The sequence below is a fragment of the Sciurus vulgaris genome (assembly GCF_902686455.1).
Source record: "Sciurus vulgaris genome assembly, chromosome: 4".
NCBI classification, from domain to species: Eukaryota; Metazoa; Chordata; class Mammalia; order Rodentia; family Sciuridae; genus Sciurus; species Sciurus vulgaris.
This window is the reverse complement of record NC_136464.1, coordinates 148,879,172-148,903,208: the sequence shown is the minus strand read 5'-3', so window position 1 is coordinate 148,903,208 and position 24,037 is coordinate 148,879,172. Positions and strand designations below refer to the sequence as shown.

At 39.7% G+C, this 24,037-nt stretch overlaps 1 protein-coding gene across 8 annotated transcripts in view; it reads right to left on the bottom strand.

The window, feature by feature from the left end:
* RNASEH2B (ribonuclease H2 subunit B) overlaps nucleotides 1-17,888 on the bottom strand; it is a gene marked incomplete at its 5' end in the record, with an annotated part of 91,939 nt that extends 74,051 nt beyond the window's left edge. For all 8 annotated transcript variants that reach the window (XR_013763509.1, XR_013763510.1, XR_013763511.1 and 5 more), the window contains one exon: nucleotides 17,594-17,888. Coding sequence is in view for 5 of the 8 variants with exons in the window: in XM_079138022.1 (XP_078994148.1) it covers nucleotides 17,594-17,888 (295 nt within the window). The remainder of the gene's footprint in view (nucleotides 1-17,593) is intronic.
* Nucleotides 17,889-24,037: the final 6,149 nt, after the last annotated feature.

Sequence of the window (24,037 nt, the reverse complement as noted above, 5' to 3'; positions counted from 1 at the left end):
TTTTTATTGTAAACAAATGGGATACATGTTGTTTCTCTGTTTGTACATGGAGTAAAGGCATACCAGTTGTGTAATCATAAATTTACATAGGGTAATGTTGTTTGATTCATTCTGTTATTTTTTCCCTTCCCCCCACCTCTCCCACCCCTCTTTACCCTCTATACAGTCCTTCCTTCTCCATTCTTGCCCCACTCCCTAACCCTAACCCTAACCCTAACACTAACCCCTCCCACCCCCCATTATGTGTCATCATCCACTTATCAGAAGATCATTCGTCCTTTGGTTTTTTGAGATTGGCTTATCTCACTTAGCATGATATTCTCCAATTTCATCCATTTGCCTGCAAAAGCCATAATTTATCATTCTTTATGGTGGAGTAATATTCCATTGTATATATACACCACAGTTTCTTTATCCATTCATCAATTGAAGGACATCTAGGTTGGTTCCACAATCTGGCTATTGTGAATTGAGCAGCTATGAACATTGATGTGGCTGTATCTCTGTAGTATGCTGATTTTAAGTCCTTTGGGTATAGGCCAAGGAGTGGGATAGCTGGGTCAAATGGTGGTTCTATTCCAAGCTTTCTGAGGAACCTCCATACTGCTTTCCAGAGTGGCTGCACTAATTTGCAGCCCCACCAGCAATGTATGAGTGTACCTCTTTCCCCACATCCTTGCCACCACCTACTGTTGCTTGTGTTTTCATAATCGCCATTCTAATTGGGGTGAGATGAAATCTTAGGGTAGTTTTGATTTGCATTTCTCTTATTACTAGAGATGTTGAACATTTTTTCATATATCTGTTGATTGCTTGTAGATCTTCTTTCTGTGAAGTGTCTGTTCATTTCCTTAGCCCATTTGTTGATTGGATTATTTGTACTCTTGGTGTAGAGTTTTTTGAGTTCTTTGTATATTCTGGAAATTAGTACTCTATCTGAAGTATGAGGGGCAAAGATTTTCTCCCATGTGGTTGACTCTCTCTTCACATTAATGATAGTTCACTTTGCTGAGAGAAAGCTTTTTAGTTTGAATCTATCCCAGTTGTTGATTCTTGCTTTTATTTCTTGTGCTATGGGAGTCCTGTTAAGGAAGTCTGATCCTAAGCCGACATGTTGAAGATTTGGACCTACTTATTCTTCTATAAGATGAAGGGTCTCTGGTCTGATTCCAAGGTCCTTGATCCATTTTGAGTTGAGTTTTGTGCACGGTGAGAGATAGGGGTTTAATTTCATTCTGTTGCATATGGATTTCCAGTTTTCCCAGCACCATTTGTTGAAGAGGCTATCTTTTCTCCAGTGCATATTTTTGGCCCCTTTGTCTAGTATGAAAAAATTGTATTTATTTGGGTTTGTGTTCATGTCCTCTATTCCGTACCACTGATCTACCTGTCTATTTTGGTACCAATACCATGCCATTTCTGTTACTATTGCTTTGTAGTAGAGTTGAAGATCTGGTATTGCGATACCACCTGCTTCGCTCTTTCTGATAAGGATTGCTTTAGCTACTCTGGGTTTCTTATTCTTCCAGATGAATTTCATAATTGCTTGCTCTATTTCTGTAAGGTACATCATTGGGATTTTAATTGGAATTGCATTGAATCTGTATAGCACTTTTGGTAGTATGGCCATTTTGACAATATTAGTTCTGCCTATCCAAGAACAAGGGAGATCGTTCCATCTTCTAAGATTTTCTTTAATTTCTTTCTTTAGTGTTCTGTAGTTCTCACTGTAGAGGTCTTTCACCTCTTTTGTTAGATTGATTCCCAAGTATTTTATTTTATTTTTTGAGGCTATTGTGAATGGGGTAGTTTTCCTAACTTCTCTTTCCAAAGATTCATCACTTATGTATAAAAATACATTGGATTTATGAGCATTGATCTTGTAACCTGCTACTTTACTGAATTCACTTATGAGTTCTAAAAGTTTTCTGGTGGAATTTCCAGGTTCCTCTAAATATATAATCATGTCATCAGTGAACAGGGATAGTTTGAGTTCTTCTTTTCCTATTTGTATCCCTTTAATTTCTTTGGTTTGTCTAATTACTCTGGCTAGAGTTTTAAGGACGATGTTGAATAGAAGTGGTGAAAGAGGGCATCCCTGCCTTGTTCCAGTTTTTAGGGGAAATGCTTTCAGTTTTTCTCCATTTAGAATGATATTGGCCATGGGCTTAGCATAGATGGCCTTTACAATGTTAAGGAATGTTCCCACTATCCCTAATTTTTCAAGTGTTTTGAGCATGAAGGGATGCTGTGTATTTTATCAAATGCTTTTTCTGCATCTATCAAAATAATCATGTGATTCTTAACTTTAAGTCTGTTGATATGGTGAATGGCATTTATTGATTTCCCGGATGTTGAACCAACCTTGCATCCCTGGGATAAAACCCACTTGATCGTGGTGCACTATCTTTTTAATATATTTTTATACGCGATTTGCTAAAATTTTGTAGAGAATTTTTGCGTCCATGTTCATTAAGGATATTGGTCTGAAATTTTCTTTCTTTGATGAGTCTCTGTCTGGTTTAGGTATCAGTGTGATATTGGCTTCATAGAATGAGTTTGGGAGGGTTCCCTCCTCTTCTATTTTATGGAATACTTTGAGAAGTATTGAAATGAGCTCTTCTTTAAAGGTTTTGTAGAACTCGGCTGAGAATCCATCTGGTCCCGGATTTTTCTTTGTTGGTAGGCTTTTGATGACTTCTATTTCAAAGCTTGAAATTGATTTATTTAAGTTGTGTATGTCCTCCTCTCGTTCAGTTTAGGTAATTCATATGTCTCTAGAAACCTGTTGATGCCTTCGAGGTTTTCTGTTTTGTTGGAGTATAGATTTTCAAAATAGCTTCTAATTATGTTTTGTATTTCACTCGTGTCTGTAGATATCTCCTTATTCATTCCGAATTTTAGTGATTTGGGTTTTCTCTCTACTTCTCTTTGTTAGTGTGGCTAAGGGTTTATCAATTTTGTTTATTTTTTCAAAGAACCAACTATTTATTTTGTTAATTTTTCCAATTGTTTCCTTTGTTTCAATTTCATTGATTTCTGCTCTGATTTTAACTATTTCCTGTCTTCTATTACTTTTGGTGTTGGTCTGCTGTTCTCTTTCTAGGGCTTTGAGCTGTAGTGCTAAGTCGTTTGTTGATTTTTACTTCTTTTGTTGAATGCACTCCATGAAGTAAATCTTCCTCTAAGTACTGCTTTCATAGTGTCCCAGAGATTTTGATATGATGTTTCTTTGTTCTCATTTACCTCTAAGAATTTTTTTATTTCCCTCCTGATATCTTCTGTTATCCATTCATCATATAATAGCGTATTATTTAATCTCCAGGTATTAGAGAAGTTTCTGTTTTTTATTCTGTCATTTATTTCTAATTTCAATCCATTATGATCTGATAGAATACAAGGTAGTATCTCTATCTTCTTGTATTTGCTAACAGTAGCTTTGTGGCATAAAATATGGTCTATTTTAGAGAAGGATCCATGTGCTGCTGAGAAGAAAGTGTATTCGTTCTTTGTTGGATGGTATATTCTTTATATGTCTGTTAAGTCTATATTGTTGATTGTGTTATTGAGATCTATGGTTTCTTTATTCAATTTTTGTTTGGAATATCTATCCAGTGGTGAAAGAGGTGTGTTAAAATCACCTAGTATTATTGCTTTGTGGTCTATTTGATTTCTGGGATTGAGAAGGATTTGTTTGATGTACATGGATAAGCCAATGTTCGGGGCATAGATATTTATGATTGTCATGTCTTGCTGATTTATGTTTCCCTTAAGCAGTATGTAATGTCCTTCTTTATCCCTTCTGACTAGTTTTGGCTTGAAGTCCCATTATCTGAAATGAGGATGGATACTCCAGCTTTTTTGCTGTGTCCGTGTGCATGGTATGTTTTTTCCCATCCTTTCACCTTTAGTCTGTGGGTGTCTCTTTCTATGAGATGAGTCTCTTGCAGGCAGCATATTGTTGGGTCTTTCTTTTTAATCCAATCTGGCCGTCTATGTCTTTTGATTGATGAGTTCAGGCCTTTAACATTCACAGTTATTATTGTGATATGATTTGTATTCCTAGTCATTGGACTCATTTTTGTTTTTTGATATGATTTGATTTCTCCTTTATTTGGCTATTCTTTTAGGCTAGTTCCTCCCGTTGCTGATTTGCATCGTTGTTTTTCATCTCTTCCTCATGGAATATTTTGCTGAGAATGTTCTGTAATGCCGGCTTTCTTTTTGTAAATTCTTTTAGCTTTTGTTTATCATGGAAGGATTTTATTTCATCGTCAAATCTGAAAGTAAGTTTTGCTGGGTATAAGATTCTTGGTTGGCATCTGTTTTCTTTCAGGGCTTGGTAAATGTTGTTCTAGTCCTTTCCAGCTTTTAGGGTCTGGATTGAAAAATCTGCTGATGTTTTTATTGGTTTCCCCCTGAATGTAATTTGATTCTTTTCTCTCACAGCCTTTAAAATTCTGTCTTTATTTTGAATGTTAGGTGTTTTCATAATAATGTGCCTTGGTGTGGGTCTGTTGTAATTTTGTATATTTGGAGCCTTATAAGCCTCTTGTACCTGGTTTTCCATTTCATTCTTGAGATCTGGGAAATTTTCTGATATTATTTCATTGAATAGATTGTTCGTTCCTTTGGTTTGTTTCTCTAAGCCTTCCTCAATCCCAATAATTCTTAAATTTGGCCTTTTCATGATATCCCATAATTCTTGTAGATTCTGTTCATGATTTCTTACCATCTTCTCTGTTTGGTCAATTTTGTTTTCAAGATTAAATATTTTGTCTTCAATGTCTGAGGTTCTGTCTTCCAGGTGTTCTATCCTATTGATTATGCTTTCTATGGAGTTTTTAACTTGGTTTATTGTTTTCTTCATTTCAAGGATTTCTGTTTGTTTGGGCTTTTTTTCAGTATCTCTAACTCTTTATTGAAATGATGTTTTGCTTCCCATATTTGCTCTTTTAACTGTTGATTGGTGCAATCATTTAATGCCTGCATTTGCTCTTTCATCTCTTCCTTCAATGCCTGCATTTGCTCTTTCAGCTCTTCATTTGCTTCCCTGATTGTTTTAATTATGTACATTCTGAACTCCCTTTCTGACATTTCTTGTGCTGTGCTGTCATTGGGTTTTATTGATATAATATCTAGATTTGTTTGGGACATTTTCTTCCCTTGTTTTCTCATATTGGTCAGATATCAATGGGACTCTGAGATATTGCAGTTTTCCTTTTTGGCTTATAGTGTCCCTGTAGATTTCCAGTATATCACCTCCCAGCCTTCAGTAGCCTGAAGTCTTGGAGGAAGTTGATAATGCAGTGCTTCCAAAGAAAGCTGCCCGTAGCCCACTACTGGGTCCAGGGCTGGGGGCTGGTTCTACGTGGAAATCCTCTCACTGGATGAGCCTATTCCTAGAAGCTATCTATAGACAGAACCTGCCCCCACCTGACGGAGCCAGGCTGCTCGGAGAAAGCCTCTCCCTGTCCTGCCTTGGTCCCAGAAGCCGCCTGGGGGCCGGGCCGTCGCTGGGTCTGGGGCTTGGGGTTGGCTCTATGTGGAAAAGCTCCCACTGGGCGGGCCTGCTCCAAGAAGCTGGCTGTGGATTGCGCCTGCCACCTGAGGGAGCAGGGCTACTTGGGGAAGTCTCTCGCTGCCCTGTCCTGCTCCGAGAAGCTGCCTGCTGTCCAGGCCTGCCGCCCGGGCTGAGCTTCACCCAGTGGGAGAGACTCACCCCGTGGCTCTATGTTGGTCCGAGTCTCTCCTAGGAATATGTCAGAGTTTTCCAAGCCCCTTATGGACATCTTGTTCCCCATATCCTCCCTTTAAGTTTCTGGCCAACTACTGTTGTCCAATCAGAAGCTACAATGTTATACAACTGCCACTGATTGTTTCTGACAAATGAACCAGGGATAGGGCTTTTCCCAAAGTGTAAACTCTGAATTCCAAATCAGGCCAAGTAGCAGCGCCCTGCAAATGGGACTTTTCTAGGGAACAGAGAGACAGGTCGAAAAGGGACAATGCTCTAGGAATGGGACTTTTTGAAAAGCTTCAAACCAGGTCTATCCTTTCTAGCAGCTGAAAGGTTGCTAGCTTTTACAAGTACCATGTTTCCAAGACTGCTGGTTTTCCAGGCTACCACAGAACTGAGCAGAGAAAAATGGGAGTAGTTCAAGTTACATGCCACAAACCCTGCTGTTCCTGATGAGATTCAGCAACTTTTCTTGAAAAAACACTCTCCTGACTGTTGGAAGTCTTTGGCTAATTTCAGGAGTTCTAAAAAAGTTGATTTTGACTCTCTTGGTCAGTGTTTTCATTGCTTTTATGGAGGAAGTAGGTTAACTCTCACTGCATTTTAAAGGCTTATTATGAAAAAAAGAATTGTATTGCTATAATACCTTCAATTTAAGTCCTCATTCTGTATCTGGTATTATTAGGCATGCAAAATCATTTGTGACTAGAGGTTAAAGTTTTCATCAAAGTTAAAGAATTTTCATTTAAATATGGAAAACCCTGGGTCATCCTGTGGGCTAGTTCCTCACTCACCAGGTGAAACTGCATTCTTTTTTAACATTTACTTTTACCTGCATCTAGCACAGATAAGTAATAGTTAAATTACTTAGGAAGAAAAAAAAAATCCTGCTTTTTAGAGTAATGACAGAGAATCAGAAAAGGAAAGAGGGACTATCAAGAGGACCCTCATCTATGAACCCATTTTTAACTGGTGAATATTTCTTCAATAATATTAGCACAAAATGAGCCCCAAATCAGGATCAGACAGGTCAATTTCCAACCCCAGCCCCTCTTTTTACTCAGCAGTGTGACAATGGGCAAGATACTCAACTTTTACGTGCCTCAGTTGTTTCAATTATAAAATGGGCACAATCATAATTAGTATATAGGTTTTTGTTAGATTGAAATGAAATATATATGAAAGTGTCTAGAATATGGTAAAGAGTACTCACTAAGAATCAGTTCCATTCCCTCAACTACATAGAAACATAAAGAACATTTTGGTACTAGAAGACCAAAATTTAAATAAAAATTCCAAACAAAGAGTTCCTAAAGACCTAACAATTAGCCTTCCTAGAAAAGATTAAACTAGAATCAATGTATCCTGCTTAAAAAGTCTGAGCAATGTATTTCTATGTGTGTGTAAAAATCAAGAAAATGTATAGTTAAGTTCTCAGTAGCTCTTTGCACATGAAATATGCTTAAAAACTACATAACGTGTTCAATTTTATAAAAAGTTCAATAAGAAATGACATAACCAAGTTTTGATACTTATAGATCAAACTTTTCTTATGTAGAAAAATTTATTCATGTGAAATACTTTCCTTCAAACTATACTGAGAGGGCTGGAGTTGTGGCTCAGTGGCAGAGTGCTTGCCTAGCATGTGTGAGGCACTGGGTTCGATTCTCAGCACCACATACAAATAATGAATGAAATAAAGATCTATCAACATCTTAAAAAATATTTTTAAAAAACTGTACTGGGAAAATGAGACTTTATTCACACTCTATTTTTAAGAATAAACTTGCACTTTCGCTTTTTGATTCTCCCTTACATAAGACGATATATGCCTTCAAGCTCAATAAATAATTTAAGAAGTAGTTTTTGCAAAAAAAGAAAAAAAGAAAAAAGAAAAAGAAAAATTAAGAAAAATCAGAAGCAGGCATCAGTCTTGCTAGCCATTTCAAATTCAATTATCTTAAGCCTGCCTCTCTGGCTCCTTATATCTAACTGACTCCACAACAGTTTTCTCTCATGGTCTTTGTAAAGATCCAATTATGCCCCACTGGTCACCTTTAACTGGCAGCAAATCTTCCATCTATTCATCATCCTGCTCCATCATCTTGCACTCACAACTGAAAAAGGAAAAGGACTCTGTGGTTGCTACTTTCCTGATATTTAAAGTCTGAACAACACGCACAGTGACAAAGAGACAACTAAGTTCAAAAATAAAAATAACAGCTATCTTATTAACCAATTACTATGTGCTAGGCTCTAAGTCACACAGTATAATCCCAATATCATTTCTATGAGATAGGTACTGTAATAACTTCCACTTTTTTAGATGAAAAACTTGTCTAAAGATCACAATGCTAGTCAAATGTAGAATCAGAATTTAAACTCAAGCAAATATTATTGCAAACCCAACATTTTCAACTACAATACCGTAATTCTTTCATCTTCATAATTCAAAAGTCACAAACTGCAGCTCTGAAGCATGGTATTTATCTAGGGATAACTTTCTTCTGTTACACAAATGTCTCAAACTATCTGTCCCCAACCTGTAGAATCCTCCCCAGATGTCCTCAGGGATATCTAATCAGCCACTAGTCTAACCCAGCCAGGAGACCATAATGCCAAAGAACAAAGGATGGGAGTAGACAAAGTCAAACAGAGAAAGGGGCAGGATCCAAAAAGCACATGAAAAACAGAAATCTCTTGTGGGATATGAGAAACATCTAAAAACAGATAAATTCAAAGTTGATCAACAGTAAGAAAAGAAAGCAGACGTATTATTAGGGATTATAATATCATATACATCACTGGGTACACTCCCCAATTATATGTAACATTTCAATGCTTGAAACTCAGGGTACACAGCACGTATCAATGCACAGACTTAATCACTCTGTAATTTTGAAAACTTAGTCACGAAGTTTTCCACAAGTCAAAAAGGTCCATTATTTTTCATCTACAAACTATACAGTATGGGCTTCTGCACAGTTGATATGAAATTATTTATCAACCAGTTTTTTAAACTTGGCAGCTCTTTTTTATCCCTCTCTTGTTTAAGACAATTTTCTTTGTATTATTTAAAGTTCAAAGACATGACAGGAGAGAGAAAGAATCACCTTTTTGCCAAGGGCTCTTATGACTTGGAAGCAACGGACATTTGCTCAAGATCCTGTCTGATTTTTGGCACATAAGAGATAAGCTCTGAGAAACCCACACCCATGTTACATGGAGAAGAGAAACATCAAAGTTCCACTGGCTCTATTTTTAGATAACATATCAGGGCTATTTGGCTTTTTAAAGAAGATCCAATATCAAAAAAAATGAGATTATCACAGCCATGTTCATGTAGTAAGTGTCCTAAATGGCTCCAGTTTAGCCACTGGAACAGATTCAGACCCCCTGGTTCCCTCCTGCCTGGTTGCCAGAGAGTCTTCCTTGGAAACACTTTGCTAGCACACAAAGATAATGCATGCAAGACAAATCAGCACACTTTTCAAGTTCCTTGCAGCTTCCAGGAATGCTAATTTCAGTAATAGCTGTATGCCTTTCCCCTCACAAGATGTTAGCACCACCATCAAAGAGATGTGGGTCATTTTCTGGGCTTTGAGGCTCTGTTTCTTCAAAGACTACAGAGGCAAATCCAGAGGGAGAGAGGGAAAGGAGAGCAGGGAGAGGGAGGAGGGAGGACAGAGAGAAGCGGGGGCAGGGGAAGATACTAGGAAAATGATTTCCAAGTGATAGGTTCCTCGAAGTATAACTTTTTTTGAAGTTTTAGGGAAAAAAATTAAAACTGGTCTTCACCAAGACCATGAAAAACAAAACCTCCAATCTTTCAAGACTATCCCTATTGACAGCCATGTTTCTACGAATGGCCTGGAAAATGAACTGGAGAAAAAGCTGGTGATAAAATTCAGGTTCACAACCAGCTCAGAGCCAAAGATACTAACAACCTATAGAGATGGGGCTTGAAATATCTAGGAAGAAGGAAAATTTTGGAGAGGTAGAAAGGACAGACCTGACCGGGATATCTGACAGCAAGTGCTGGCTCCAGAAGAGGTGTGTGTGGACCCAATCAAATCAAGGGAGAAGAGGACTCAGCCCTTCCAGGTCCCCTGTCTCCTCCATGGTGCTATGATACCACCGTGCTGGATGCCACCTTTCAGGCAGTAGGATGGCCCATGGACTAGAACAGGGGTCCTGTCACTGAAATCCTTCTGCCTGCTGAATAGACAATTTGACTTCTGAGTCTTGGTTTCCTGATGTGTAAAACAGTAATATAAAACTTGCCTTAACTGCTGCCCAAGGTCATTGTGAGCATACATGAAAGTGTACTACAGAGTTACAAGAGATACAAAATCCAAAGACAAGAGATGGGTCGTAAAAATTACATAAACCTTGAGGAAATGAAGGCAAGTAAAATCAGCTCTCCATGTCCAGATTCCACATTATGGACTCAACTAACATTGGATCAAAAATATTCTGATGGAAAAATCTGTCTGTACTGAAACTAGACAAACTTCTTTCCTTGATGTCATTCCCTAAGCAATACAATAACTATTTACATAGCACTCACATTATATTAGGTATTTTAGGTAATCTAGAAATGATCTAAAGTAAAGGGGAGAACTGCCTAGGTTATATGCAAATACTACACCATTCTATAAAAAGGGATTTGGACACTCAAATTTTTGTATCTGTGGGTGCCCTATAACCAATCATCCTTAAATACCAAGGGACAACTATAAAAGTTGCAACCAGAATCCATTTCTCCATACAAATAAGCCTCTGCCATCTATGCATAAGCCAGTCAGAGAGGCCCGACAACTGAGATCAAATAGGTCTAAGGCTTCTGGCCACAGCAGAGTTCCACTGGTAAGTGAAGGCAGCAGCTAATTCTTGTGCTGTTCATCCTTTTCTTCCAGCAAAGCACACCTCACCCTCAAGTCCCTTTTGTCCTCCTTTCACCTTGTGCCTGTAGTGGAGTCTACCCTCTCAGCCACATTTAACAGGGGTGAGGGTGGAGATGCCTGTGACCACAGGGGGCCCAGTCAGAAGACTGTCTTGAAAAGTTTCACACCAGGAAACCTGAGGCCTGGGGAAAGGGTGCAGCCTGTTTTCCACTATGTGGAGGAAGTTGTTTTGAGTAGAGGAAGTTAACACACAGGCAGAAACCCAGGGCCTCCTGCTGCCATGACACCCTGTTTCCAGATGTCCTCACATGCTCCATACTCCATTGCCCTGCCCCAGCACACAGCTGGCCTCTCCTAGGAAAATGGGAACCTGCTCAGGAACTCCTGGAGAAGTCCAAGTCAGGCTTTGTAATACACAACCCAGATGCATTGACCTCACAGGGAAAAACAGTAAATAGTTCCATACTAAGGCAGACTCAGACACCATTCAAACTGGCTTCCTGCTTATGCCCAGCATACAGAGGAAGGTATGCAGAAGGCTGTCCTCAAAAATTCAACCCATTCCGGTGGCTTTCAAAATGTCCTAGTTTACCACTGTATCCTTTAGAGCTCTGTGAATTTATCTTCATCTCTCTTGCACCATTTGTATTTTCAATCTTTATCCGTTTTTAAAGATAATATATTCCAAATGTATATCATCTACTGAGTGAACATAAACTCATGCGTCTTCAATGCTTGAAGTATAATATACAAATTCGCTTTGTCAGCTTTGTTTCATATTGCAAGTTTTTCTTTTTAGGTTTGTGTGTGTGTGTGTTGTTGTTTCTGAGACAGGGTTCTCACTATGTTGCCCAGGCTAGTTTCAAACTCCTGGGTCAAGTGATCCTCCCACCAAGTTTCCCAGTAGCTGGGATTACAGGGACAGGTCGTTAACAGAAAAATATTCCAACCCCTCAGTTCTTTGTTAAATCAATGTTAACTGTTTTCTCTAATTCCTTGTAGAAATAAACAGTACCATATAGCACTTTCCTAGAATCCCAACTCCCCTGAATTTTTTAGTATTATTGGACGTCAATAGTAAGAGTAAAGAATGAAATAAAGGTGGAGACAGAAAAATAAGAAAAATTTTAAAGCACTGAAATTCCTTTTGTGATACACATAGCATAAAAGAAATGGAAATAAATATCTCTAAAATTTTTATTTCAGGGTGGCAGAATGACAAATTATTTCCTTCTTTATTTATTTATTTATTTATTTTTTTGCATTACTAAAATTTCCATCCTGGGTACTACCATTCTAATTTTTTTAAAGTTAGTTAAAAAATAGTAGGTGAATAAAAATGTATAAGTGAAGAGTTAATGAGTCAAAAATTCTCATATTGAGAGCAACAACAAAAAGTTTAAAAACAAGGTAAATTACTGCAGGGCTTTGGCAAATTTGGGCCCTCATAGGATCAGCTCTGGTGGGAGGCAGCTACACCAGACTGCAGCCTAGCAGTTCCAGGGGAAGATAATGAAAAGAGGCACCAGAACATACAGATCTGAGTCCCTTACGAGTCTTTTCACTGGTGGCCCAGTTCACTTAGCAAAGTCATCCCTAGAAAATAAAGTCACAAGGGAAGTTCTGAACAAAAGTCCACAAGTTTTAAGTGGCTCTTTACAAGCATTAGGAATGACTGTGCTCTGAAGCTGAAGGCCAAGGGGCCCACCACTTAGAAGCCACTGGCTACTCAGAGAGAACACGCCTGGACCCTCGCCAGCTCCTGGCCTGTGTAAGGTGTTCAATATGTATTTATACAAAAATGATACTGAATAATCATGATGACATGTATGACCAGAGGTACCACTAACTTGTACACTTAATAGGACAGGCCCAGTGGGAAGGCTTCTGGTAGAGGTGACCCTGAGGTAGGTTTAAAAGGATAAGCAGAAAGTGGAGAAAAGCAGGCAGAGTTCAAGGGAGACACAAAGCCATGGACATTCAAAAATAAGTTGGATTTCAGCAAATGATTTGGTTTTGTGGAAAATAAAGTTGAACCAAGCCTTGAAGAATGGGTAGAATTTGGACAGAAGTGGAAGGAGAGGAAAAAGGACAGTGTAAGTAAAGATATCACAGGAAGAAATAGAAGGAGAGACATTCTTTCAGTAAATATTTATCAAATACCTACTCCAACCCAGGCCCAGTTAAACTGGAGAAGAGTTGGGAGCAATGGAGCCACAGACAAGTACCCCATTAGACTAGTACTCGTCTCCCCACTGCAGAGATGAGGAATAGACACTTCACAATAAGGAAGCAATTCGTTCAAGGACACAGAGATAACAAATAGCACAAATTTAGTATTTAGGTGTCTTTTAATATATCCAGGCTTTAGGAAGCACTAACTGGGTTGTTTTCCTGTTTGCAGTAGTGGGGATAGAACCCAGGACCTCCAGCATACTAGGAGAATGCTCTACCACTGAGTTACATCCCTGACCCAGAGTTGTTTGCTTTAACATCACAGTTAAAGCTCAGAGGGTGTGGGAGAACCCCTGAAGTCCCTAATCCTCTATTCAAATAAAAAATTATAAACACTGCTTTCTTTTCTTTTATGAAATTTTTTCCCCATGGAGGATAAATACGTGGGAACCATGAGTCTTACTTGTGCCAGGTCTTTTGGAACAATACTAAGACGAGATCAGGTTCCAGGAACAGCCTGATTACACCAACTGGCAACTGATTTAGTCCACCCATTTCAGAACGTGCTCAGATAGCCAGGGGAGCAGATCCAGTGGCCAGCTGAGAAAGGTCAGATGGGCCCTATCAAAAAAAAAAAATGTTTTTTAAAGGTAAAGACAGACTCAGAAAATGTTAAACATGCTCCGTACTGGAAAACTCAAAGACCCATACTGCTGCTGCCTGCAGGAGACTGCTGAGTAAATGACATCTTCCTAGAAGCTCAGCCGAATTATTCAGAGGCTGTCTCAAGTCGGCACTTGAATTGGCCAGGTTCTCTACCTCTGCCAAGGTATGCCCACAAGGCATATTTCTAAACGCAAACATATACATGCATGCATATATGCAAACAGTTTTGACAAAGGGCAGAAAACCTGCTTCAACTTTTCCAACATGTGCCCACCCTTAGGCAAAACAGGAAAAAAAAGTTGTTTTTTTTTTTGTTTTGTCGGATCACCGAGGTCTATGGTAATTCGTCCTACACTTTCACTTTCTCCCCTCGTCCCTAACAAGACATGTTTCTTCAGGGCTTACAGAAAGTTACTGGACAGATCAGAAACAACAACATTATACTATAAATTTCCTCCATCATAACATAGGAAGTTGGCTTTTGCTTTTAAATTTGACTTATTTTTTAATCTTTAAAGAGAACACAGTTTTAAAGGGTGAATTCATATAATACTTTCACTTCTGTTTTTGCTTTCCATTTGAAGAGGCAACTCTGATATTGTTATTTATTTTATCATGATGCCCACCTAAAAAGCTCTTATTGTACTTGAAATGTCTACGATAGGCAGGCTTGGGATTCTTATCTCTCAAAAACCTACCCATCCTCCATCCTCAAGAAACTGGCCCTCACTTGTGCCATCTGTAGGGAAATGACCAATACCACCTTTTCTAAAATAATTTCTAACATTTATTTTCATGAAACAAAGGGGGAAAGTCCTATAGCAATATAGAAAGAAATACTTGTTGAGAAGTGAAGATTCGATCTGAAGTCCATTTTGGTCTGGAAAACCTTTTACTCAGGGGGCTTATATGGAAATTTTAATCAGGCCACACACAACATTGGGTTTTCCCACTTCCTGGGAGGTGAATCCTGCTATTCAGTCCCAACAGCAATACACAAAGTCGTCTGTCCCACACTCAGCCAACATGCTCCCAGCTGATCCTCGCCCCTGGGTCATCCCAGCTTAGAACTGACTTGTGTACAAAACTTGGACTAAAGAAAAATATTAAAGATACGAAACATTTACTTTTAGGGAAGCAGAGAGGAACAAAACTACTAACATGTTCTAAAAAGCAGAGTTGTTAAAAGTCTCTTAGAGAAACTAAAACTGCCAATAACCTAGTATGCCCAGATATTTTAGAGAAACATTAAGAATACCCCAAACTTAGAAGTGCTTACCTTACAGAAATGAGAAGCATTTCTGCTCCACCTGCCTATGAAAATGCAAGTGCTAAGTCTGAATACCTTACAGGCTTCCCTCCCAAGTTCCAGCTTTTGCTTATCTGGGATATTCGAGTTTTGCCAACTAAAATTGCAAATGAGAGGCAAAGTGACCCAAATCCAACTCTTTAATATAATCCTTCATGATATAACAGTATAGTAGTCAACTTAGTAAATATGATTTCAATGTTGGAAAAAAGTGCCATCACAAGGTTAGGTGGCTTTACATTGTCACAAGGAAAAATCCCTTTAAAGCTGTTATTCTGGTGGATAATGTGCTGAGTTTTCAATACACAAGAGTTCTCCAGATCCCAGAAGTTTTCTAAAACTGAGTACACACTGCTTCTACCAAATACTCTTGAAAATTTTCATAAAATTTTTATTTCCTTTACTAAGGATCCAACCTCACTGTAGCTAAGGTGCTCACTCAGCAAAGGGCATGCAGTTTCCTACTGTTGAATGCATAACTAACTGAAGGATTCCCCATCTCCTGGAAAAAACAGCATGAAGACAGACCTCCTACACTGAACTTCTTTGTACCTGCTGACATGTAAACTCTGGCCATGGCAAAAAAGAGCTCTAAGCCTGAGGTTGGGGTTCCTATATTTCAGTCTAGATCCCAAAGGCCGAACCTCACAGAAGTGGTTCTCAGCAGAGTCCCTGGACCAGCAGCAGCCCCAGCAGCCCCTGGGAACTCATTAGAAAGGCACATTCTCAAGCCCTAGGACTTCTGGGGGTGGGGCATGGCTCCCAGGTGGACCCACGCCCTCAAGCTTGAAAACCATTGTGGCGCTGGGTACCTACCAAACTGTGTGTGTACCTTTAGAGCCTGAAGGTGGCACTAAAGGCCAGCTGGAAGAAAGAAGGAAGGGGGGAGCTCAAGTTTTAAAGAGTTCTAGAAGCCAGGCCTTTTTCTTCCTCCACCTGACCATACAGCACTATCAGTTCCCTGATGTTCAGTCTCCCCAGTGCTTAAAAGGTGACAGTACATCTCAGCTTTGAACAGGAAATGAGCCAAAACTCTTCACCACCCCTCAGTAGATATATTAAATCTTCAATTTTCAGGGACACATTCAATATTTAATTATTTTGGGGGGTTGTGTTTAATATAATGAGGGTACAAATACACTTTAAGAATCAAAATGTCAATACTGAAAAAACAGACAACAAAATAAGAAACTCAAACGATCAGATATTGCATATGTCCGAATAATAACAATGCACTTGATTCTGAAAAATGAGAGTTCTTATTCTGAAAATCTAGTTGTATTTATGTGACAAAAGCGAGATGAAAGGAGAGCATGTATATACAGCTAGACTCAGTCAAAATCCTGAATTTTGCAGCAGGAACTTTCATGCTCTACTGGTGGGAGGTGGATCAGTACAACCACTTCGGAAAACCATTTGGCAATGGCTACTAAAGCTAAATAACTACGCAGTACCTAGGACCAGTCACTCCATTCCAGAGTACATACCCTAGAGACATGAATATCCATGTTCATCAAAAGCCTCACAAGAATAGTCTTAGAAGTATCACTCATAAGAGTTACAAACTGGAAACAATCCAAATGTCATCCTCAGTAAAGGAGATAAATAGCATGGATATTCATGCCATGAACTACAAGGAGCAATGAAAAAGCCAACTAACCCACCAAGAAACCAACCCACTGTTATCCACAACATGGGTGAACCTAACAGATAAGGATGGTGAGAGAAAGAAGCCAGAAACAGAAGGGTACACTGGTAGCCAAATAGGCAAAACTAATCTCTGGTGAGGTCAGCACAGAGACAACTGGGGATATCTAGAGGAGGCACCAGGAGAAGCTGCTAGGGGCACAAGAGACAAAAGGTTGGGTGAATTACACACTTGAAATCCCTATATTTTACTGCGTGTATATTATAACTGTTTACAAAGGAATGGGGAAATTAAGCATATATGCAAAAAATATTGACATACTGCTATGAAATTTTCATGTAATTTTATAAAAATCTACATTGCTGGGCAACTGTGTCATATCAGTGTATATTTACTGCAAAAACACTCTGCATTTGCTAGGCTAGATCTCAACATTAAATACAACGAACAGGGAATTTTCCTTCTTTCCAAAGTTACACGATCAAATGTATATGGCATTTACTCTGAGGCTTAAAGGGTCTCTTCATGTGGCACTGACTGTCCACCCTTCCATGCCCCCTCCACCCACTTCCCTGCATACCCTAGATGTCTGGTCACCATTTGCAGAGAGGCCAAAGGGCCTGGTTCTGAAGCTACTGTGGTCATTATCCTGCTGAGCTAAGATCATCCTTGGCCTAACCTCTTGCTCTGCCTTTCCAGGCCAGTTCCAGGGAAGGGGCCCAGTAAAAACAGCACAGTCTCCAAGGCCACTCCTGGCCTACTGGATCCCTGTTTCAAATGCGACAGGCTCGATGACGCTCAACTGGGGACACCAAACTACCCCCACGTGCAGGAGCCCCAGGGGCACCGGGGCGCACCGGAGACTTCGAACCCACTGGCTCACTGATCCCTTCAGCTCACTGGATCCTAGAGCGATCGGGCCGGTCCCTGGTGCGCTTCCGCGTTTGAAAACCGCGGCTGGCTACGGCATGTGACCAAGATGCGGCGTAGGGCGTCTGGGAGAGGCCCTTCCGGCCCCCTGGGCGGGGGCGGCAGCCGCGGGAGTTGGGGGCGCTGAGGACGCGCACACGCGGGGCACTGCACCTCAGCGGGTGGACACGGTCCCGGCGGTCGCCCCGCCTGCCGCCCCGCGCGGCGGCCGTATTTACCTGGAACCAGGAACACGTGCTGCTGAGCGCGAGCCCCGTCCCCGCAGTCCACGCGCGTAGCCATGGCGCCCGCCTCCTCCGGGACGCGCGCGCGGCAACGCACCCCGCCGCCACGGGCCTCAGTCCCAGCGCCCCGCCGGAAATGGCGGGTGGAGGGTCTATTCCGGGTGGCGCGGCGCGCTGAGGGGCTGGCGAGCGGGGAGATGGCCCGCGGGTTGAATTCGGTTTCGTTTCCGGGACCAGCCGGCGCTCGTGTTAGGTTTTTAAATTTAGCGCCAGGCCCAGGCGCCCGCATGAGCGGCGCAAGGCCGCGGGCCGGGGAAGAGCCACTCGCTCTCCCCTGCGCTTCTCCACCAGTGGTAGGTGCTCGCCGCGCGCTCCAGGGACAAGTGACGCGGCGGAGGGGGCGGCGACCCTGGGACTCGGTGGCGGCGGGCGGAGTCGCATAGCCCGACCGCCGGGGCACCCTTGTGAGGTGGTGGCGAGGCCGGGGTCCCTGGGGTGTGGAGCCTGGAGGACAAATGACGCCCGCCGCACTCTCAGGAACTGCGGACTCCTGGAGCAAGAGCTTATTAAGGACAATGCTGTCACGTCCGAAGCTTTTTGTAACCCTTTTTGGCCCCCAATTCTTCGTGAACCTATCTTAATATCTGTTAGGTCTGCTTTGGAATTAATGTCGGAATGTTGTGTGCGTGGTGGTTTACAATACCTGCCAGCCCGCCTCAAATTGGGCTTGCACATCATCACTTTAAAAAAGTGCACAATTGGGGGCTGAAAATGTGATTTTTTTTTTTTTTTTTTTTTTTTTTTTTTTTTTTTTTTTTTTAGAGAACTCTGCAAAACATTTTTTAAAAATTATGTTTAAGAAGTCAGGACCTAAAATTACGTTTATGAAATGGGTTACTTTTTTTAAATAAACTTTTAATTGAAAAATTAATACCTGGTACAGGGTTTTTAGAAAGCAGAAAATATTTATTTTATACTTTGAAGTATGTCCCCCTTGCAGATCATTTCCTTATCTTTCCAGAATTTTCTCTTGCAAATACAAGTTCATGTGTCTTATTTTTTTTGCACAAATGGTATAATATGCATAACTTATGTGTTTTGCTTTTCTTGTTTAATCCTGAAGATACTTGGATTTTGCAACACTTAGATCTAACTCAGTCATTTGAAAATATTTTTAACTTTAAGCATGTTTCCCATAGGCTGAGACAAATGCAGCTGAAAGGGACTGCAGGACGCCAGTGGAAAAAGGAACAGCATCCCAATGCAGATTCTGGAACAGACAGCAGATTAGTACTGCTGTGACCTTCCTTCTTGACTGTACTATAAACCCAAATCCCCATGCCACTTACTAAAACAACTACAGGAGAGATGCTACCCATGGTTCCCTTGCTTTGCCATGCGTGGCTGTTTTCATTTTTCTCTCATCCTTTCCAGCCCTTGGCTGTTTGAGTGTGTATTTTTATGTGGTTGTTTTCACAGTATAAAGACAATTCATCTGCTTTTCTCACTTAACCTTGTCTTAAAAATGTTTTGCATTGTATCCAGCACTATCATTGTTAATGGAGGCATGTTATCTCACTGCTAATCTAGGGTTAGTTAACCATTCCCTAGTGTACAATATTAAGATTATTTCAAACTTACTATAAATAATGTTTCAGTGTGTACTATGTATGTACTGGTTGTTTCAAACCACAAACTAGATGCACATCTAGCAACATGGATGCTTTATAACAAAAGAAAAAAATGAGATGCAGGAAATGATTTATAGCAAAGTACTATGTAGATAAATTAAAAACATACATGAAACCAGCACTGTGTATTTTACAAGGATACATACATATTTAAGGCCATGTGTAAAACAAAAATGGATATCTTTAAACCAGAGGTGAGTGAAACAAGGATAAGAAATGAAGGGCAGAAGAAATCAAAGAAAAGAAGGACCGGGCTCACATGGGCCACCTCCATCTCATATGAGAGTACAATGAACTCTCTGCACCTTCTCTAAACAATTTCTTTCCTCCCTTGTGGTTTGAATGTATTCTGCCCACCCCCCCCCAAAAAAAGCATTACTCTCCAATGCAATAGTGTTGGGAGATGGAGACTAATGAGAGGTGTTTAGGTCATGAGGGTCAAAGGCCCGATGCTGACCCCCTTTCTTGGACTTCAAGCTTCCTAAATCCAGAGCCAAATAAGTTTCTGTTCATTATGAATTACTCAGTCTTGGGTATTCTCTTACAGCAGCACAAAACAGACTGACAGCCTCCCCCCTCTTTAATACATATCAAGTGCTTTCTTGAAAAAGAGACCAGTAGTAGTGTGGATACTGACTCTAGATCCTTGTTGTCCTCAAGGTAAAGTTCAAAATACTAGATGTTAATTTTTTGGCGGGAATAAACTGTGGACAGGGGAATAGTTTGGTGTTGACCTTTAGCAATATGCTTACTGGTGATAAGAGGAGAGAGATATTGAACTAAGGGTAGGGGAAGGATTTTTTTTCTCCTATGGATTATTGAAAACTTAATACTTCTTTCAAAATAAAACTGAAAATTCACATTTATTGGGAGAAAAGGTTGCTATCTTGTTTTGTACTGTTACCAAATGCTCCTCCAGTGACAATGGAGAAAACAAATGTGATCCTAAAGCGTGAGATGGAAAGCAGATCAGCCCTCCAAAAGGCAACTATTTGGTAAGAGAACCAATGAGTAATAATTGTTTTTCCGGGCAGAATATCTTCATGTTCTCTCTTATCTAACTTCTATCGTTTGGATCTTAAATGTTGCCCAAAGGTTCATGCATTGTAAGCTTGGTCCCAAAGCTGATGGCACTATTGGAAAATGGAGGAAATTTGTGGGGTAGGGCCGAATGGAAGGAAGTAGGTCACCAGAAATGAGCCCTTGTAGGGGTTATTGAGACTCCTCCTCCTTGTCCTTTTCTTCCCAGCCCCCATGAAGTGGGGCTTTCCTTTGTTACCTGCTCCCTGCCATGATGTTCTGCCTCACCACAGACCCAAAGTCAATGGGGCCAAACAACTATGAACTGAAACCTCTAAAACTGTGAGGGCATATAAATACTTTTCCTTTTAAGTTGATTATCTCAGGTATTTTGTCATAGTAATGGAGAGCTAACCCAACTACCTGTGCTGAATTACACTTTTGGGTAGCAAAAGAGGCAACTTAACATGTGGACACACAAAAATTATGAGATCTTCCAGTTATAGAATAAGGATGAACCTATTGAGAAAGGATGAAGAGCAGCCCTTGATGTCCGAAGCTGGATTGACTTTCATGGCTAGATTCTTCTGTCAGACTTGAGTCATTTTGGAATACCCAACTCTGACAAGGCTACTCTGAGACCTTGAAGAAACAAGACCAAGCCAGTTCACTTCATAATTTTGTCTAAGCACAGATTAAAAACAAGGTCACTATGTTACCCATAAAATACCAAATAACCTATTTCTTAGCTCAGATGAGGACTGCTATTTGTTAACTAATCACAGCTTTGTCCTCACATGAGAGAAAGGGAAGGCGCTCACTATGGGCGAGAGCTGGCTAGTAAATCTCAGACCGCTCTACTTTCTAACAGCATCCAATCTAGAGTGAATCCCTGCTTCCCTAGACCCTCCCTCAAGCCACCCAACCAGAGCTTAAATCCTATACAGGTTCTTTGTAACATCTTTCTGAGATGCCCAGGATTCCATCAGTATGTATTCTCCTCACTGCAGTGAATTTCAAACCAAATTTGTTCTACTAAAGAGACTTTCTAGCTTCTTTGGCAGAAACTTATGACACTGCTTACACATTTCCACGTGCATATGTGTTTGTGTGTGTACATAGATAAACACCATACAAATATAGTCATATAAAATCAAGGTAGCTAGAAAATGCAGGCAATTCAAGCTCCAAAGTATACTTTTATGCCTAAACTCTATGTAGAGGTAGGCTATCACAATCAAATGAATCAGATAACCAGATAGTTCCATGTTTTGCTGCATGGGAGGCTAAACAATCACCACATACTTTATATAATTTTATATCTTGATGTTTCAGTTACTCTCAATTTTTTTTATATATGTTCTTAATATTTTATACAGTACAGTGCATTGGAATTGTGTTTTTTTTTTCAAGCAATGCCAACAAGTTAATATATTGAGAAATACCAAAATATTGGTTATTTTACATTTAAATATCTATTTTAGAAGCCAAATACAAATTTGTGTAGTGACTATGCTCACAATTTTTTTAAAAAGTTAATAAAAGTCTGTCAACTAAAATGTAACCACACTTCCCCTTGAATTTTTCTACTTTGAGATATATTTTCTAAAATTGTTCAGTTAATATTTTAATTTGATAATGGGAATAGTTTTAATTACTAGTTTTATTTTACTCTGTGCTTCCTCCTATGAACCTAAACAATAACATTCTGGTTCCCTTTTGGTATATCTGCTGCTTTTTCCCTATAATTAAAATACTCTTCAAATTCTAGTAAGACACGGTATTTTATTAACCCACTCTAACAAAGCATCTGAGAACAGGAACTGTAACTGCTAAATATGACTGATGTGGTGTCAAAAATGAACACATTTTCCAGTAATGTGAGAGTTTTGCTCAAAGCAAAATTAAGAAATGTTGATTAAGTATTTAAAGAGGAATTGTTGCAACTTCTACAGAATAATAGTCAATGTCGTGTTGACTCTTGTAATTTGATTATGCAAGAGCAACAAACCTGAAAACTTCCTCTTTAGTTCATCAAATATCCCTAAGTCTTTGAGAATGTAATTCAATTAATAAAAGGATGATCCTTAAAAGTGCTTATGGTTTTTCTAGTTTTTAGCATGAACATGAAGCATCCCTTTTTCATGTCTTTATCAAAACTTCAAGCTCAGAGCAAATGAGTAACATAAGTATTTCTTATTAAGATCATACCAGAGGTGAAGAATTTGTAGCAAATCAAGCATCCTTTGTGCTGGAGTTGGGAAGAAACCAAAGAGATTTCAGAATGATTTAGTGGTTAAAATGTGGAAGAATTGCACTGTACTTAAGCACAATATTTATTTCATAGCCTTGGCAACAAGAGACTAAATTGTGACTAAATTAACTAAAAAGTGACAGGCCTCTAATGACACAGACTCTGTATTGTTTTCTTTGTGATTGGGAACTCTCCAGGCAGGTTTCTTCTTATTTGAAATGCATATTAAGATTTGAAAAGGAGAAGAGGAGGAGGAGGAAGAAGTATGAACAAACTGTGATATTTCTGGCTTCAGAGGTAAACACTGAGATAAAAGGAAACTTTACAGTTGAATTTATGTTCAGATTTCTCAGACTGGGGGACTGGGGGAAAGGAGGAATAAACTTGGGGAGAAAAGAAAAAAATATTGCTTTCAGTTTTTCATATAATTCTAACAGTATGTGAAATAAATGAGCATAGGTTAAGGCACTATTAAAAGAAAGGATTACATCTTGGAACATCCCTGCTGAGCTTTTATGAGTTTTTCCGTTTGTTTAACATTTACATGATGTCCATCTACTTGAAATTGCCTCTTTTTTTTTTGTCTGACATCAGATGTCATGATCCATCCTACAAATGACATTCCTACAGCAACCATACAACTCAAGTGACTTTCTCCCATTTTTCCAGAAATGATTGATTTAGTAATAATCTAATTCTTATTCAAAAACAGAGAGTACTTCGTAGTACTCCTTCTGACAATGTCTTGCTCAAGCTAACTTTTGTGAACAAAAGTCACACAAAGTCACTATAGACTACGTTAAACTAGGTATGGTGGTACATGCCTGGAATCTCTGCAACTCGGGAGCTTAAGACCAGAGGATCTCAAGTTCAAGGCCAACATCAGCAACTACAGACTACTTGAGGTGTAGGGAGCAGGCCCTACCCCTCACTAACCAAGGTGGAAATTTCCAAGTGGGAAATAAATGAGATGTCCAAGCACATCGCCCTCTTCCTCAGCAGTAGAGCCAACTCCACTGCTTACTTTTTCACCAACTGGTTGGCTCAGGAAAAAAAAAAAAAAAAAAAAAAAAAAAACAGAGTCCATTGCATGGATCCTATTATTTTTCTCCCTTAGTTTCATGTTTTCATGTTGTAAACCAACCAACCCAAGATTTATCTTCTGACCTTCTTTACTATTTCCTTTTCTATATTAGATAAATAAGTTCAGCAGAGGCACGTTTTGCTGATTTTGCCTAGATTCACTGTATTAAGACTATAAATTGTAACCAGAGGCTCAGTTTTTAAATTTCAAACACTCCTCGAGATTGGTTTCCTAGGAGGAGTTGATCCAAGACCTTGCTCTAGTCTTACACAGCCAGATGAGGACTGGGCCCTGGAAAGACAAAAATGCAATATAGAGTAGCTCCTTTAAAGATGAGTTTGAAGTTTTTGATAAAAGGCAGGAAATACCCTAAGAATGCAAAATGAATG